Source organism: Talpa occidentalis, unplaced genomic scaffold, assembly GCF_014898055.3.
Source record: "Talpa occidentalis isolate TD23 unplaced genomic scaffold, MPIMG_talOcc4v2.1 talOcc4.7, whole genome shotgun sequence".
NCBI lineage: Eukaryota > Metazoa > Chordata > Mammalia > Eulipotyphla > Talpidae > Talpa > Talpa occidentalis.
The window spans coordinates 132,961,475-132,979,245 of NW_023605083.1; the positions used below are offsets into that span (position 1 = coordinate 132,961,475).

General features: G+C 60.1%; 1 protein-coding gene across 4 annotated transcripts; it reads right to left on the minus strand.

Annotated features, from left to right (window-relative positions):
- Positions 1–520: 520 nt before the first annotated feature.
- WBP2 (WW domain binding protein 2) lies at positions 521–7,866 on the minus strand. 4 transcript variants are annotated; one of them, XM_037493886.2, is made up of 8 exons: positions 7,322–7,866; positions 5,280–5,388; positions 4,088–4,223; positions 3,160–3,252; positions 2,426–2,560; positions 2,144–2,266; positions 1,645–1,721; positions 521–1,534 (listed from the first exon to the last, which is right to left on the minus strand). In XM_037493886.2, the coding sequence occupies exons 1-8, from the start codon at positions 7,378–7,380 to the stop codon at positions 1,481–1,483; spliced, it is 786 nt and encodes a 261-aa protein (XP_037349783.1). In that variant the 5' UTR covers positions 7,381–7,866; the 3' UTR covers positions 521–1,480. The 4 variants fall into 4 exon arrangements, with proteins under 4 accessions (XP_037349783.1, XP_054545226.1, XP_037349785.1 ...); XM_054689251.1 differs by lacking the exon at positions 7,322–7,866 and adding an exon at positions 6,737–7,094; XM_037493888.2 differs by lacking the exon at positions 7,322–7,866 and adding an exon at positions 5,768–6,730.
- Between the last annotated feature and the right edge of the window lie 9,905 nt (positions 7,867–17,771).

The window sequence follows — 17,771 nt, forward strand, 5'->3', positions numbered from 1 at the left end:
CTGTCCCAGCAAGGACGGCCAGGAGGGTGCTCCCTTCAAACGCCCTTGTAGGGGGTTTGGTCAACCCGAGGAGCTCCTGGGCGGGGCCGGCCAGAAGGAAGAAGCTGAGGAGGTGGTGCCATTGGCCTCTCTGGAGAGGGTGACTTGTTCTAGGACAGGGAAGTGGACACTCCGCTGTTTCAGAGCTTGGAGACCCATGGGTGCCCCACCCAGGGCCTTCCTGCAGGCCAGGGCATGGACTGGCACCCTCCCCCCAAGGTTTTCGAGGAGGGCTGCCCCTCCCTCTGACACCTGCAGGCCTGGGGCTGGGCTGGGCCTTCGAGGAGCTGCCCTCCAGCTGCCCTGTCGCTGCCAGCCAGGCCCCAGGGGAATCAACGGGTGGGCTCAGTGGCTAAGCAATTGCCCGGAAGTGTGGACAGAGCTTGCCTGAGAGCAAATGGGCCCCAGAACAAGGGGCTCCGACAGAGGGAACGCGCTCTCCCCAGGGCCCTTGGCAGCAGCCGCCGGCCCGAGCACAGAGGTCAGCACACAGAGTCATGCAGGGTCCAGGTACTTCGTTTTTACTACTTCACATTTTCAGCAAACAAATCAAGGTGCAAACGAGGTTTATTTCACATTAATATATTAACTGGAATTTTTTTTTTGTCAAATAAATAGGGAATTCTCTTTAAATAACCATCTCCTCGCTTCACAGCCAGTCCAGGAGCAAATGAGAGCAAATGTGAGCGCATCCGAGGGCACGTCACCGACCAGGCGTGACGCTGAAAGGGGGGCCGAGGGCAGGGGAGAGATCACGGTCGGCTCACAGGCCTGGCCAGGACCCCAGGGACGTGGGGCCCGGTTCCCGCCCACCCAGCAGCCCCCAAGTGGCGTGAAGGGACAGACATGCACGCTCCACTTCTGGTCCGAGAAGTCCCTTCCAGAGGGCAGCGACGAGAGGAGGGAGACGAGCTCCAGAAACAGCAGAGGGAAGCAGAGTGGCCTGCTCTGAAGTCACCCAGCCCTGCCAGCTCCCATTACAGCGCCAAGGTCCCCCCGCAGGGACGAGAGTGACCAGGGCAAGACCTGGGATGGGGCGGGGCCCGAGCGGACCGGCGCGGGGAATGTGAGCGGCCCGGCTGGAGTAGAAAGTGGCTACCAAAGGAGGGCGCTGGACGGCAGACGAGGAGGTGGCCAGAGAGTCCCGCCATGGGCAGAGCTCCGGGAGCAGCACAGAAGAGGGGACACCCCCCGCTCCTGAGCGCCCCGGAGAGGGTGAGAGGGAAGTGCGCTGAGCAGCGCCTGGGCTCCGCGCTAGGGTGGGAGGCGGGGTGGGGGGCCCCGAGCGCAGGGGCCCCAGTTCCCCTCACACTAGTTCCTGTCAGTGCTTTATCATCACACCTGGAGAAGAACAAGCTCTCCCGCCCCGCCAGCCCCAGACTCGCCCCAGGGGAGGGGAATGAAAGAGCAATGGGAGCAGGGAGGAAGGGACGAGAAGGGCCTACTGGGTCTTCTTATCTTCCGGGGGGTAGTAGGGAGGCGGCGGCGGCTGGTTCTGAGGAAAGAAAGGAAAGGTCACGTTAGGAGGCTCGAAACAAGATGCGGTCTCCCCACCCCTAAATCCCAGCCAACCGTGGGCGCAGGGGCCCCTCCCTCGCCCCTTACCGTGGGCATGTACACATTGTGAGGGTTGCCCGGGTTGTAGTAGGCGCTGGCAGCTGCTTCCGCGGCCTTGGCTTCGGCTGTGAGAGCAAGCACACCCGGGCTGAGCCCCGCTGTCCCCCCGCCCCAGAGCACCGCGCAGCCGGCCAGCCCGGCCCCCTCTGTGAGGAGCAGCCCGGCCCCTCTGCCCCCGGCAGCCAGTGCGGAAGGTCCAGACCCAACAGTGAAACAGCAGCCAGGAGGGCCCGAGCCTTCCCGCGCGCTCCACGGCCTTTCCGGCCTCAACACCTCCCCCATCTGTGCCCCACCCACCCCACCGGGGGCCGATGAGACCGAGGTACTGAGGGGCCAGGACACACGCTGGCTGAGGCACAGGCCAGGCCGTGGCAAGGCCTCCCCTGAGGTAGCTGCAGACCAAGGGCCATGCAGCATTTGGGGCTCCCTGTGCACCAGGGAAGGTGAGGGCTGGCCCCCCAGGACGGCCGGCAGCCCAGGGCCTCACCTGCAGGAGTGGAGGGGACATCAGGCCCGCTGACTGGAGGCTCCATGGGCCCAGGATAGGGCGGCGGCGGGGGCTGCACATATCCCATAGCCCCATCCATCATGGGGGGTCCCGGATAAAACTCTGCTTGGCGAGAGAGCCACAGGGAGCCGTGAGCAGCCGGGCCTGGCTCCCATGGCCCGGACCCTCCGAGGCCTGTCTCCATTGCTCCGTCAGACCTGCCCCCTGGCCTGGGTGGGGTGGTTGGTGGGTAGGTGGGTGGGGAGCAAAGGACACACTCACCAGGTGGGGGCGGTGGGTAGGGGTAGCCAGGAGGGCAGGGGTACATTCCATTGGCGACTGGTGGGGGATAGACATAGGCCCCGCTGGGCATGTAAGAGTACCCATAGGCTCCATTGGGGGCTTCACCTCGGGAGGCTACAAGCACAAGGGGAGAGAGAAGTGAGTGTCGCCTGCCTGGGGCTGGGGAGAGAGCAGCCTCGGTGCTGGTGGAGGGGCGCTGCAGGGCCCGAGGAAGGTGCACAGCAGACACCTCCCCACTCCCCACTCCCCGCCGCACCTGAGCAGCCTGCTCAGGGACAGGGCGAAGGGCTGGATGGGAGGAGAGGTCAGCACTGGGTGGGGGAGGTCAAGGAAGGCTGGAGGCTGGGGGGTGGGTGAGTGGAGAAGGAGCTGGGCGCGTCTGCGCATGGGGTGCTGTCTGCGGAACACCCCCAAGACTGCAGACGGTGTGCCACGGAAGCGTGTTTGGGTTGTTTTTACGAGGTCACAGTAAATGTCCTAGAGTCCAGACAGCTTCGTCAAAGTGTCCACCACCTGCTCCAGGCAGGGGACCCGGCCTTTGAGTATCGAACAGAGTCGGTGCTAATTACAGGCCTTCCCAGTGCCCGGCCCTGCCAGCCGGGCCCCGCAGACTTGGCACTTGAGCGCTCAAAACACGGACCAAAGGTGACTAAATTCAAGTGAACGAACAAGACCACAAACAGGCCCAGCCCATACACTGAGCGCCTCCGTACCTTGCGAAGCCACCTGTAGCATCCGCTGCCCGAACTCGATGGCGCCCCCTGCCGTAAAGGTCAACTTGTAAGACGCGGAGCCTTCCCAGCCGCCTGCCAAGGGAACGAGGGCAGAAACCCATTAAGGCCGCTAAGGCCGTCGGAAGAGGCAGTGTGGGCGTGGGTCCAGGCCCCCGAAGGCCGGGGGGAAAGGCCAACTCTCCGGCGCCTGCCTCCCTGCTGCCCACGGGGCTGCCCCAGTGCGGCCACCTGCTCCTTGTCTGCGCCTGGAGCGGGGCCGGAGGGGAGCGCGGCGGCGGGGGGCCTCTCCTTCCTGGAACAAGCCTATCCTCCCACCCCCAATAAAGCAGCTCCCCGGAAGTGGGGACACGCAACAAAGCAACAACTGACGTTCAAGCTGAGAGCAGCTCTCGCATCATGAGGGGCCTGAGCTGGACCCTGGCCTCCCTCGCCTGGCGTCATCCGGGGGGAACCGTGCTCGGCAACAGCCGCGCGGCCTAGCCGGGTGCAGGGGTGGCAAGTTCGTCATGGCCCGCTCTCTGGTGTCTGCGCAAGAGCTGCCCCCAAGCAGGGCCTCTCTGGGTGGCCCCGAGGGGGAGCTGGCTACTCGGGACTCGGGGGAAGATCCTTCTTCCCCGGGCCCACCGGACAGCTGCGTGCACGTCCCCAGCCACAGCGAGCATCTCTCCTGAGCTAGTGTCACTGACCGCACTCCGAAGTGGTGGCCCAGCAGCCATCTGCCAGCAGCCCCAGGTCCTGGCAAGCAGAACCCACTCCTGCGCGCAGGGCAGCCCTGGGCTTGTCTTGGAAACTAACCCAGAGCCAGGAAGAGGACAAGACTGGGGTGCTGAGGGCCCAAGGCAGCAGTCAAGGGTGCCCCAGAGCACCTCTTTTGAAGCCCCATGTCCCTGCGTCCCCCATGACCCACCTCCTGCTTCGGCCTTCACTGTCCCCTTGACGTAGTTGGCGCCGAACACAGGCTGCTTGATCTCACAGTCCTTCATCAGGTAGAAGGGCATCATGAACGACTGCATGGCGTCCTTCCCCTTAGACAGAAAGATGACCTGCGGGGGGAGGGGAGGCCCTCACTGTCTGCGCGCGCTGCAGGGGCACCTGCGCCAGGGCCAGCGCCAGGGCTCCCTCTGCACCAGACCAGGAGGGCTTTTAAAGCAGAGGCCCGGAACAGCCGGGCGGAGAGGCAGGCGCGTCTGCCCAGGGAGCTGCACTGCCCGGGACAGCACGCGAGGGCACGGCTTGTCCCACGGTGGTGGGGAGGTGGCAGCGAAGGTGCTGTAGGGAGGAGCCTCTGGAGGAGGAGAGCCCCCGCTTGGCAGAAGTGGAAAGGATGGTGTGGCAGGGGCGGCAGGCCCCAGTAGGGGGCTGCCGTAACGTCCCACACTCCCCGCCTCAACAGCGACGAGTCTCCCAGCCCACACTTGGCGAACCTTCTGTCTCCAACCCCGGCTTCCATCTGTGGCTGAAGATGCCAATTTGAACCACCAGAGATGGGCTTTTGAGAGTCTCCCGTCTGCACTCAGCCCTGGGGACTAAAACCTGAAGACGGGCCCCTCTGCTCCGGCCATCTTTAAGGCCAACTCTCGGGCAGTTACAGGCCGCGATCCTTTCCCAGAAGAGTCATCTGCGTTTCTGCGACGGCTCTCAGAGCTGGCGCGGGTGACTCTCAGGCCAGGCCCATTCTGCTGCCTGGCAGTTCTCGCTCTGCAGGGTTCTGCCAAGCTCTCTGCCCAGTCCCGAGGTTGGGGCCAGGCAACTGTATCCCGTCTACCCCTTCACACTGTGGATGGGCACAAAGGCTTCCAGGCTACTTCTGGACAAATCAAGTAGTAACTGCCCGTCCCTGCCGGGCCTTGGTCGTCCCCGCAGCTGCGTCCAACTACGGAGATTTTGCAGCAACAGTTCTGGAACTTGCGTGAATTCACTGCCTGGTAGTTCACCTGGTGATTCTAGACCCCAAGGGCACATGACAGAGAAACACATGGAAGGAGGCGCTAACATTCCCCAGGGTTCAGAGGTCACTGCACTCACGAAGTTGAAGCTGGCCAAGACTCGCATCACCCCTGCCCCCCTGGGAGCCACCCCAAATCAACCGTGCAACTCACCCGGTAAGGGGTAAGGTAGACAGTGCCTTTCTTGGTCCCTTTGAAGGCCTCGGGCACATTCTTCATGTCATTAAAGGTAAGTTCCACATGGTCATAGGACATCAGGATGCTGCGGGGGGAGCAGAGGCCCTGATGAGACACCGCAGACGCGGACCTGGGGCTCAGGGATGGGGCCCTCCAGGTAAGCGGCTGCTGGGTGCTGTCCCTCCCAGCAGCAGCGACGTGCTTCGAGGACGGTTCACACGGCCACGGAAAAGACAAGCTAGTTGAGATGGACAGAATCCCCCAAACCCCCTCAGCCTAAGCAGCCCGTGCAGAAGAGCAGCCTCTGGAGAAGCCCTAATCCCCCAAATCAGGTTCATGAGCCGAGTCAACGCTTCTGTTTTCTTCTGAGTCCGTGGGGTAGGTGTTGTCTCTGTTGGTTTGTTTCTTAAGCCTGACCCACAAGCATTCTGGGACACAGTGCTATACGTCACCAAAGGGCTTACTTCAGAGTTCCTTTCAACCTGGGGTTCAGGAGCTGGGTCTGCGGGGATGTCAGCCCACGAGCCCTGGAGATGAAGCCCTGCGCGAGTCCGTAGTGTTCATCATGCTCAAAGTGGCTCAGGACTTGGAGAGTGAACGGTTCCTATTTTACACGGCAAATGCTAAGCGCTGACTTCAAACTGCAACTACACACACAATTTCCTCAGAAAAGAGGCTGACGCGTTTCCTGAAAGAAGGCGCGCCATTACTTAGCAGCACCGAGGCAGGCCAGGCAGGCGGCCCAGCAAGACAAAGGCATTCTTGTCCCAGAAAAGTCTGCTGAGAAAGAAAAACAGTCCCAAGAGATGCCACAGTGGCACCAAAAGGGTGTCCAGGCCGGGGGCCGGCTCACGCGCAGACACGCTAGACAGGAGGCACGGAGCTTTCTGGTTGCGAGCTATGAAGGTCCACAGGGCTGCTCTGTCATCTTCCTCTTCCCAAACACCACACCTTCCCTCACTGGGGCCGGGGAGTAGGAGGGAGAGCAGCCGGCAGGAGAGAGCAGCAGCAGGAGAGAGCAGCAGCGCCTGGAGGTCACCACCAGCAGCAGCTGGGGCCTCAGCCCCCAGCAGGTACGAGGGAGGGACTGCGGTGTCCAGCCATCTGGGGCCCAGGGCTTTCTCCAACGACTCGAGCATTCCTGGTGCCCTGGGCGGGGTGCTGGCCTGAGCTGGTACAGGGTTCTCACCCCACTGTCTCCTCTGGGGCCTAAGCTTCCTGCCGAGGTGCTTCTGCCTTCAAGAGGGGCCTCAGGGTCTGCACGGCTCCGCAGGGTCGGTCTGGTTTGACTCCCCACACCCAAGGAGCCCAGAGGCTGGAGAGAGTGAACCCATGGGGTGGACTGGGGTGGCAGGAAAAACCCTGACGTTGGGAGCGTGCTCTGAGGAGTGACCCAAGTCCGCGGCTGGTGAGGGAGCGAGGCAGGGACCCACCCACAAGGAAGGACACGGTGCCCGTGCCAGTACGACAGTCCACAAGTGCCGTGGGCCGACTTTCACCTCGGGCCTCTGTTTCCCTTCTGCCAACAGCAGAGGTGGGGCACGCAGGCGATCCCCTGGGAGTCCAGGGAAGGGCTTTGGGGGCCTCTCCTGCAATTCCACCTCTGCTGCGCACAGCGCTGTGAGCTCAGGCAAGTCACGGCGCCGCTCTGTGCCTCAGTTTCCCCACAGGGAAGAGGCGCACGAATCAGTAGCTGGGACCCAGGGTTGGCGTTTTGCGTGACCGCGGGGACAGGACACGCAGTGAGGGGCCGGCCGCTCGCTCTCGGCCCTTCCCGTCGCTCGGGCACCGACGCTGGCAGAGGCCGCTCCGAGACCCCACAACCCCCCCAGTCCGGCCCGGGCGCCCCATCCCGCCCCGCGCGGCCCCACAGCCGGCCCCGCCCCGCCCCGCCCCGCCCCAGCCGTTACCCGTCCCCGCCCCCCACCCAGCGCCCCTTCGCCGGTTCAAGCCCCCGCCCGCGCCCGCCCCCTGGGCGCCCCCACGCGTGCCCCGGCCCCCTCGCGCAGCGGGCCCACCTCTCCGTGTTGTTGACGATCACCCCGCCGCCCTCCGAGTGGTTCTTGTTGAGCGCCATAGTCTCTCGGAAAAGGATCCCGAGACTCGCAACGCACTGCGCTTGCGCGGCTCTTCGGCCCGCCCCTAGTGGCGTCGTCCGTAGAGAGCCAGCCAATCACAGCTCGGCGAGGAGGCGGCCCGCCCACCTGACCCGGGCGTCACGTAGCAATAGTTTACTCCCTCTTCCGCGGCCCCTTAGTTTCGTCTGCGTCACAAACAAGTACGAGACTACAATTCCCAGAAGGCAACGCTCCCTCAATCGCGACTTCTTCCTACGCTAATAATTGGGCGCATTCTGGGACTTGTAGTCCTCCGGGTCGGAGACCTGAGTTGACTCGGCAAATTACGTAACTACTCCGCCCTGCCAGCGCGCACACCCCCCTCCGAGCAAACAGGTGGGGGCGTCGCTGCGAGCTGATCGCTAAGGTCCGGGCCGCCTAAAGCTGTGCCCGCGGGAAGCGGGGTGTCCCCTGAGCCTGTCGTTCTCTGTCGTTCTCTCCCCTCCGCGAAGCCTGGAGCCGAGCGCGAGCCCCGGCTCTGCTCCGGGAAGCGGGGGGCCGGCCGCCGAGAGGAGGCAGGACAAGCGGGCGCCCCGCTGCGAGGGGGACCCGCACCCCGAGGAGAGCGGCGGGGCCCGCGCGGGACGGGGGCGGCCTGCGCCCCGACACCCCGCCGCGCTCGCGGCACAGCCGGCCTCGCGGCGGCGCTGCTGCTTCTAGAATGTTCTGTTGACCCGGTCCCGCCCGTCGGAACGGGACTCGGCGAAAGGCGGGGCGGCCGCTTGCAAACGGCCGGCGACCCGCGGCGGTGAAGACGCCCCACCGCCCAGGCGGAGGGGGAGGGGGAGGGGGATGGGGTCCCCCCCCCCCCGTGATGGGGCCGGGCGTCGTCGCCAGGCTGAGGGATCGGGCCTGACTGTCAGCCGGGGCTGATTTCCTGCGCCCGGGTCCGCGCCTGCCCCACCCGCGAGTGCGGCTTCCTTCCCGCGGGGAGGCTCGGAAACCGCCTCACGGGGAAAGGCCGCCGCCCGGTGGCCTCCCGTGTGGGGTCCGCGCGCGCGCAGGCCGGCCCGTGCGGGGCGGCGGCGGTGGGTGCGCGCGGGCACCTCTCCCCCCGGGCCGCGGGAGTCTGGCGCCGGCCCCTGCGCGGCCCTCACGGGAGGCGGTGCGGGCGCGACGCTCCCCGGGCAGGTTCGGTGCAGAGCGGGTGCAAATATATTCCCGTGCGGCGCCGGTTCGATCCCCAGTCGCGATCCCCAGTCGCCGGGCGAGGGTCCCACAGGGCGCGCAGACCTCTCCTGCCGCCCGCTGCTCCCCTCAGCAGTGTCCTTCGGTCCTTCTGCCTGCTCTGCTCCCCGCTCTGGCTCTGGTGAATCCTCTCACCCTCCCGCGCTTCTCACTGTACCCAGTGCTTGTATAAACAAAACAAACAAATAAAACATGTCTCTATTAAAAAAATTTTTTAAAAAAATCTAGATACGGATCTAGTTATAAAATTTCTGGAAAGATCCTCCAGACCGTGTTCCGCGGATCACGGAGGCGCGGCGCTGGGACCTGGGGCGGGCCGGTGACTCCGGGATACCCTGGTGCTGTGTATTTACCGTGTGCCTGTAAATGTGAGTAACAAATTTCAGAAAGAACATCCACCCCGGTAGTGGGTAGTCAAGGATGGCTGCTGCCCGGGGCCCATAGAAGGTCAGGCGGGGCAGCCCACCCCCACCCCCACCCCCTCTGTGGGTCTGGGTGATGGCAGAGGCAGGCTCTGAGGGGCTGAAGCCTTCACAGTTCTGCAGAGCCGGTGTAAGAAGGACTGTGCACATTCTGAACACTGCTGTGGTCCCCGGAGCCTCCTGACAGGAGGGGAAATGTGATGGGGAGGAAGTCTGCCCGCGGAGAGATAACAGGCTGAGCTGATTCTGGCTTCAGTGTCCAACTTAGGCAACTTGATGAAAACATATGGCCGTGGGAATACAGGGCTGGGGAGCTCCCAGGCCCTGGAGGGGGCTGGTTTCCAGTGCCCACTCAGAGGGCCTCAAGGACTGGTCAGCGCTGGACCAAGCCAGCAGGGGGCTGGCCTCAGACCTCCCCTGCCTTGAGGTCCACACAGGCTCTGTCCCTTACAGGTGACAGCGCTTTGCTGGCTGTCATTCTCCTGTTTCCAGACCTGCCTTCCCTGAGCGGTGGCACCTGAGATTTTTCTCCCTCATCCCCAACAACCATCAGGGTGCAGGGTGATTGCACCCCAGAAGCACTCACCTCTTTTTTTTTAATATTTATTATTTTATTTTTTATTTATTTATACAAGCACTGGGTACAGTCAGAAGCGCGGGAGGGTGAGAGAATTCACCAGAGCCAGAGCGGGGAGCACAGCAGGCAGAAGGACCGAAGTACACTGCTGAGGGGAGCAGGGGGCGGCAGGAGAGGTGGGGGTGGCAGGAGAGGTCTGCGTGCCATGTGGGACCCTCACTGGTGGCCGGGGAGCAGCCAGGGATCGAACCGGCGCTGCAGAGGCTGCGGGCAGCTTTGCAACTCAGCGCTCAACTGCTGCGCCACCAGGGAGGCCCATACACCTCTTAACCCCTAAGACACTTCTCCCATTTGCCCCAAGATGGGAACAGTTGTCCTGTGTGCTCCCAGACCATCATCGTCTGTGTGCCATCTTTTCAGTTTGTTAGCTGCTTCACTTCCTTTTTTTTTTTTTTAACCTTGACCCACAGAAGGCCTTCCTGGTGGCGAAGGGGTTAAAGACAGTGCTATCAAGCTATCGCCAGCCACTGCAGCAGGAGTTCAATCCCTGGCTGGCCAGGGAGCAACCCACATGGTGCAGCAGACCTCTCCTGCCTCGCCCGCTGCTCCCCTCAGCAGTGGATTTCAGTAAATGCGCCTGTTCTGCTCCCCACCCTGTCTCTGCTGAATCCTTTCACCCCCGACACCTCTGGCTTACACCCCAGTTCTTGTATGCATAAATAAATAAATATTTAAATAAAAAAGACCCATAGACACAAATGTATATTTATACATGAAATTGCAAGAGTGGAAACTTTCTGGGGCTTGAAAGAGTAAAAATCAGCTGAGGTTGAAATAGAAAACCCAGCCTTGCAGTGGGCTAATCAGGCTGGCAGGAGAGAGAAGCTGGCAGACAAGCTGGCAAGGAACCCGCTCTGCCTCAAGGTCACGCAGCAATCCCCTCTTTGCGGGATTGCTGCTTTCTTACCTGCAACACCTCCTCCAGCCAGGCTCTACCGTTCCCAACTGTTAGTGGGGGCACCCCAAGACTCAGCCGCTTGCTTCCTGACAGTACCCACTGGAAGGAGACAGCGGAAGAGACATGAGTGAGAGACCCGCGAGGAGCTGACCGTGGCGGCTGTCACCTTGGCTCATACTCTGATTTTGCTCCTCTCTTCCAGACTTGCCCGGCCCCTCCTCCCCGGTCCTGTGGTTCCCCACAGAAGTTGCCTTAGACTCGGGGCAAACTTTCAGGCCTCAGTAACCCCGCTTTGGGCCAACCCTATTTGGCTGGGCATTTACCCACGAAGGCATGGGTAGCAGGTGTTTTACTGAAAAACTATTATCCTTTTCTCTCTCTCTCTCTCTCTCTCTCTCTCTCTCTCTCTCTGCACCCTAATCCTATTAAAGTTCTTTCACTCCAAGAGAATACTTTGTCTTTATGCGGCAGAGGGCAGAACCCATTTAGAGTGTGTAGGTTTGGGGGGGCCCCATGGTACCGCTCAGTCTGCCCACTAACAAATTTCCCAGAACAAATCTTAATGCCATTAAAAGTTTATCTAAGAATAGCTTAAGCATTTTATCACAAGTGCTTTTCTCTCCAGAAGGAGACTGAATTACATCAGCTTTAAAAGAAATTATTTCCCCGAAACCAGGTTTGGGACCATTTTTCTTTTATATTGTAAGGCTGTTGTAGTTTGTCATTTTTAAATTGCTAGTTATTACACACTATATGGATTTTACCGTCCTCACCGTCAAAGTCTGTGTTCCAGAAGGAAAGGGGGGGGGCCGGGAGGCGGGGAAGGACAGTACTGGAATGGAGGGGGACACTGCCCGCCCCGTGGAAGACTCCGGGGGCGAAGACCACCCACATGTGCAGATCCCAGATAAGGGTGCTCGGGGTGTATCAGCGTGACTTAGGCGGATTCTCAGCCTCTTGGTGTGTGGGGGGTGGCTCTTTATATCTTACTTTTTGGTTCATTCTTCACGGATGAAGAGACTCAAAAGGCAGAGATTTTTCCAGCTCTCAACGGAGAGGGCAGGCAGCTTTCCTGCCCGCAGCGTGGGCTCCCAGGGTTCTCTAGCAACTGTCCCCCTGCTGGCTGAAGGCAGAAGTCGCCAGCGACTTTGAGGATACCAGGCCCCAGACCTTTGAGGGGCCAAGGCCTTGTGTGTGGACAGGGCTCAGGGTTAGAGGGCCGGAAGGGGCAAAATGAGAAGGGAGGTGTTTTCAGAGTCCGAGAACAGGAGCAGAGTTTGGGGGAATTGCTAGTGCTTGTCCCCTTGTGCTGCTCCCCAAGAAGTGGGCTGTGGTTTCAGGGTGCCTGAAAGGGGCCAGTCAGGAGACAGAAACCACAGTAGGTAGGAGAACAGAGAGAATGCAGAGCGTTGGGCCTCCCCGGTGACGCAGCGGTTGAGCGCTGGGTTGCGAAGCTGCCCGCGGCCTCTGCAGCACCGGTTCGATCCCCGGCTGCTCCCAGGCCACCGGGGGAGGGTCCCACATGGCGCGCAGACCTCTCCTGCTGCCCGCTGCTCCCCTCAGCAGTGTGCTTCGGTCCTTCTGCCTGCTCTGCTTCCCGCTCTGGCTCTGGTGAATTCTCTCACCCTCCCGCGCTTCTGACTGTACCCAGTGCTTGTATAAATAAATAAATAAATAAATCTTAAAAAAAAAAACAAAGCATGCAGAGATTTAACAGAAAGCTGGCTAGGTAACGCGATGACTGGCAAGGTGAACAATTCTCAGGTGTCAGGAGTGCATGAATCAGCCCCAGAAATTACCTTCTGAGCCAGGGCACAAAGGGCAAAGATGGCATTATTAAAACACAGAAGCTCGAAAGAAGAGCCTTCAAACCCAACCCTCTAAGGAGGGGCAGGGGCCGCTGGTGCTGGCGCTTCCGAAGGGGCCTCAGACTTGGGGGAAATGGCCAGCTGCGTATATGGGCTGGAGGAGCCGCAGCTGCCGGCGGTCATGGTGGACTCGAAGCCCCTGGCAGCAGGTGCTGGTCAGCAGCCCTGCCGGCCCTCCAGCGCCCCCTGCTGGCCGGGACTGCGAGGCGCCTCCCGCCGGTGATGCGCAGTCCCAGCCCGGGCACCGCCGGAGCTGAGTTGGGGGGGGTCACAGGCGGAATGGCGCCCGCCCCGCGCGCTAAATACGTGTACTGACTTATTCTGGTACCTCAGAAAGTGACCTTACTTGGAAACAGTGCTGCCGCAGGTGCAACGTTAGGGTGAGGTCATTCTGGTGGGCGCTGGTCCAGCACGACCCAGGGCCTTACAAAGAGGGGCAGTGGGGACCGCCCCGGCGGCGCAGCGGCTGAGCGCTGGGTTCGAAGCTGCCCGCAGCCTCTGCGACGCCGGTTCGATCCCCGGCCACGGGCGAGGGTCCCACATGGCACGCAGACCTCTCCTGCCGCCCGCTGCTCCCCTCAGCAGTGCATTTCGTGGGTCGTCTGTTCTGCTCCCCGCTCTGGCTCTGGTGAATTCTCTCACCCTCACGTGCCTCTGACTGTAGCCAGTGCTTGTATAAATAAATAAATAAATCTTTAAAAAAAATAAAAATAAAAAGAGGGGCAATGAGGAGTAGACACATTTCGAGTGGTAGTGCCCCCCCTCTCAAGGAAGGCCTTGTGCAGATGAAGGCAGAAATCAGGGGGACACAGCAGTGAGCCAAGGGCTGGCAGATATTGCTAGTAAGCCGCCCGGAGAGGCAGACTCAGAGGGACCCCGCCCGCACCTTGACTTCAGGCCTCTGCCTCCAGAACCAGGAGACAATTGATGGGTGTTGTAGGATGGCTGAGCTCAGAGCAGAAAGGGAGGTGGGCCTAATCCCTAACCTTGCCTAGAGGGCTGGGGCATGGGGGGGAAGGCTCAGCACACAACCGCTGCGTGGGCTGGCACAAAGGGCATCTCAGCAGCAGCCCCAGAGGACAGCAGAAGCTCTGCTACCCCCTAGCTCCTCGAGGTTACCTTTCTACAAAGGGAGAAACCACCCCTCTGACATACCCGTGGTGGAGTTTCTTACCCTCTTGGCCAAGGGCAGCTCATAATTCAATTTTATTTGATTTAAGACAAAATACCAACACTGACATTTCTTGTGCCTGAGTGTGACGGAGCAGATTCATGCTCAGTGCACTGGGCCAGTTCGTCGTGACCTTTCAAATAAGCCAGCGGGAGAAAGAAAACTCTGGGGACCCTCAGCTTCTGCCATTCGGTCGGTGGGGCCTGGCCTGGCCGGGGATCTGGAAGTGGGCTGTTTCTGGGCTGGTCTTCTGGCGGGATTGTTTCAGTAGTGGTTCCTCTGGGGAGGCAGAGCCTGGGGCTGTTACTGGTAGCTATGGAGATGCGGCTCAGCTGGAGGTTCCCGGTCCAGCCGGCCTGGCTGGGCCCTGTCAAGTCCAGTTTCCCCAGAGGCAGCTGTGAGCTCTGTTCTGAGCGATTCCTGCTGTCGGAGTGTTGACACAAGCCTCCTGCCTTCCATTCCACTGGTTGCCTCCCAAACCCCACAAAGTCAAAAAGAGGCAGGGGGCCCCTCCAAAGGAGCCGGTCTGGATCCCTCTGCAGGAGGGGGCACAGGGACGGAGGCGCCAAGAGAGGCCATTGTGCGACTGGCCCCTTTGTGCTACTTCTGGCTCCTCCCTCCTGGAGTTGGGGGGCTCTTCTCCAATTGGAGAAAGGTGCAAAGTGAGGTAGCCTTCAGTCCCCCATTTCCTCTCCTTGAACCATTTCTCACCAGCTCTCCTGTCACCTGTGACTATGCAGGTGCCTCTTTTTCTGTCTCCTTTTCTGCATACACCTGTCTTTTTAAAGTGTTAAAAAAAAAATTCAAATTTGATCTTTTCATTTCCCCAAGTGAAACCCTGCCTCGGCTTTCCATTTCTCTCTGGAAAAGTCCAGAATCTTTCCCAGACTCCGCCCTGCCAGGCCTGCCCACTCATCTCCGGCCACTCACCCTCCTTCCTCCATGGGGGCCCATTCCCTGCCCACGTGCCCTTTTTCTCCTGCCAACTCCTCATCCTTCAGGCCTGCGCCAGGGGCGCGTGGGGAGGGGCTCCCTGGAAATGCCCCTCCCCACCCCCATGAGGGCCCCTCCCCCAGGCCCCTGTCCTTTCCTCTTTTCTGCCTGCGGGAAATGTGTGTGCTGTTTTGTGGCATTGTGTGTGGAAGACACAACTTCCTCTGCCTCCTTAGTGTCCCCAGCCGCGCCTGCGCATTAAGTTGGCATCAGTCAGATTAGCAGGAGAAAAGCCAGTTTTATTTTCACATGTCCCTGGGAGCAGGAGAACAAGACTGAAAGCAGACCTCGGTGCTGCGAAATGAGGTTGTGTTATAGAGCAGCCCCGATATTGAACGGGTGCCTGCATGGAATTAGCTTTAGGACATCCTTTTCCCCCTAACAGCTGAACAAGGAGCAGAGATGGTGGGAAAGTCACTGAGTTCTAAGCGGGGCTGACCCGGGCTGCCGGGAGAGGAGGTCCTCTTCACCAGCTGGTTTGTGCAGACATCTCCCAGCCCTAGCACCCGCTCTGCTTCTGCTTTTATCCCTGTTTTACAGAGGGGCTGATGGCCTCGCCCGCCTGAAGACACGCAGCTAGAAAGTGGTGAAGTGTAATTTTTAGCCAAGGCTGATTCTAGAACTCACAAAACTTTCTCTGATGCTGGGGCAGAAAACATTTTTTTTTTTAAAGATTTATTTATGGGGGTCTCCCCAGTGGCGCAGCAGGTTGAACGCAGCGCTGTGAAGCTGTCCGCAGCCTCTGCAGCGCGGGTTCGATTCCCAGCAGGCCAGGGAGAATCCCACATGGCATGGCAGACCTCTCCTGTGTTGCCTGCTGCTCCCCTCAACAGTATCTTTGGTCTGTCTGCCTGTTCTGCTCCCCGTTCTGTCTCTGGTGAATTCTCTCACCCTCCCGCACCTCTGACTGTACCCCAGTTCTTGTATAAATAAATAAATCTATAAAAAAATAAAGATTTATTTATGCATAAAAGAGCTGGGGTGTAGGCCAGAGGTACGGGGGTGAGAGGATTCAGCAGAGACATAGTGGGGAGCAGAACAGGCGGATCTATTGAAGTCCACTGCTGAGGGGAGCAGCGGGGAGACCGGAGAGGTCTGCTGCCCCATGTGGATAGCTCCCTGGCGAGGGATTGAACTTGTGCTGCAGTGGCTGCGGATAGCTTCATAGTGCTGCAACTTAACCCCTTGCTCCACCGGGGAGGGCCAGAAAACATTTTTATGGTAAAGCAAAATCAGAGATTATGGCATAAAATACAGCATGTGAGTGTCACGTAAAGACAAAGGACACAGGACATAGATGCCTATTTCCTGCCTGGGGGTGGTCCCAGGTACCCCTGCGTCTTTAAGCTGGGGTGAGCTCCTTCTGTCCTTTCTTGGAGGACTCTTGGGAGACTGAGGCTTGGAGGACTCTTGGGAATCTGGGGCGATACCAGGGGACCCCAGGGCTGCCCACAGTTCCTAGACAGCTTCTGGAAGATGTAACTGCAGAAAGGGAGTGATTTTGTGCTCCAGAGTTTGGAGGTTGGCATCAAATGGGAAGGTGCCTCGGGAGGATGACACCAGACACAGTCCCTGCAGCTAAATGTTATTTTCCTCCCTGCGGAGAAAGCCCAGCCTGGGCCAGCAGAGTTGGCTGCAAACCTCTGCCCCACCCAGTACAGCCCCATCTCCCCAGCCAGGCCCCGGGGTTTGGCCACAGCAGGGATCCAGCCTCCAGTCTCAGGGCCTGGAGGAGGGGAGGTGGAGGCAGGCTCTTCTGGGAGCTTCCTTGGGGCTTGGGCGGGGGAGAAGAGAAGCAGGCGGAGGCGGGAAGATGAGAAGGCTCCCCCCTTCCTCCTGAGTGTGGAAAGGGTGTGATCAGGGAGGGTGCGGGACTGGCAGCCCATAGCTGCCAAGGGGCCTGAGCCCAGTGCGCAATCATTGTTTGGGACTCCAGAGCTCGCTTTCCCACAGAAACAGCTCAAGTGGAGGTTGGCGCCTCGCCGAGCCAGATTAGGCTAATAGCAATTCAGCCCCTGAAGACCAGAACTCTCAAGGCCATTGTCTGTGACTGGCGGGGCTCCAGGGAGCCCGGGAGACCACCGAGCTGGACAGTCCTGCCAAGGATTCTGCTGCCCTGGGAATGGGGGCCCAGCGACTCTTCCAGGGCTTGTGTGGAGACGTGTGAAGTGTGTGTGGATGTTTGCTGTGTGTTTGTGTGAATGTGTGTGATTGTTTAAACATCCCTAAGCCATGGAGCATGGATGGAGCTCCGCCAGACTGGGTGGCCTTGGGCAGCTCCTGCAGGTCTGTGCCTCAGTTTCTTCATTTGCAAATGGTAGTGGAAGAAAAGGTTTGCTTAGATGGGTGGGGTTCTCACACTTACCTTTTTAAAAAATGTCTTTCTTCAAACAGTCTTGATTCAAAGCCCCAGGAGCTGAGGGCAGGGGGTGGGGTGGGGGGTGTTGGTGGCTGCCTAGGGAACCGTGTGGAAAACACAAAACGCCAGGAGCAAGGAGGTCCCGCCCGGAAAAACAACATCCTGGCGGCTGGGGCAAAAGCTGGGCTCCTCGGGAGGGGCTATTTTTAGCAGTGGAGGCTGCAGGGGCAGGACTTGTAAGGCCCTGCTGTCTGGCTGTATAACTCACCCATTGTCCCTGCTGACCTTGGCGGGGAGGCCCATCTGCCCCTACAAGGCCAGGCCTCTTCTCTCTAGAGGGCACCTGGGTTGCAGAGAACCCAGGGAGCGGGGGGGGGGGGGGGGGGGCTGCCCTGGAAACCCCCTCTAGCCTCAGGGAGCAAGCCTCCCCTGGAAAGCAGGACCTAGGCTTCCCAGGCCTGATGGAGGGTCTGGGGCAAAGGGCCTGGGTCCTTCTTGGGAGAGACGCAGAGGTGTGTCGGGCTTCTGGGCCCAGGTCTCCCTGGTGGGGGCTGAGCACACTTTTGGGTCCAGCGATACCAGGCCCATGCCAGGGCAGGATGCAGGTCCGTTGGACGGAAGCTGAGGGTACAGAAATTTAGATGCAAGATCTCACAAGGATAAAAGCCAGCGCTGGGAGGGATGATTAACCAGTTGTTAAACCGGCTGTGGAATTCCCCAGGAATCTGAGGTAGGGTCAGAAAGGATTATCTGTTCCAGAAAACCAACCCAACAAGACCCCAAAGTGATAAAATTCCACAAGGGAATGACCCCCC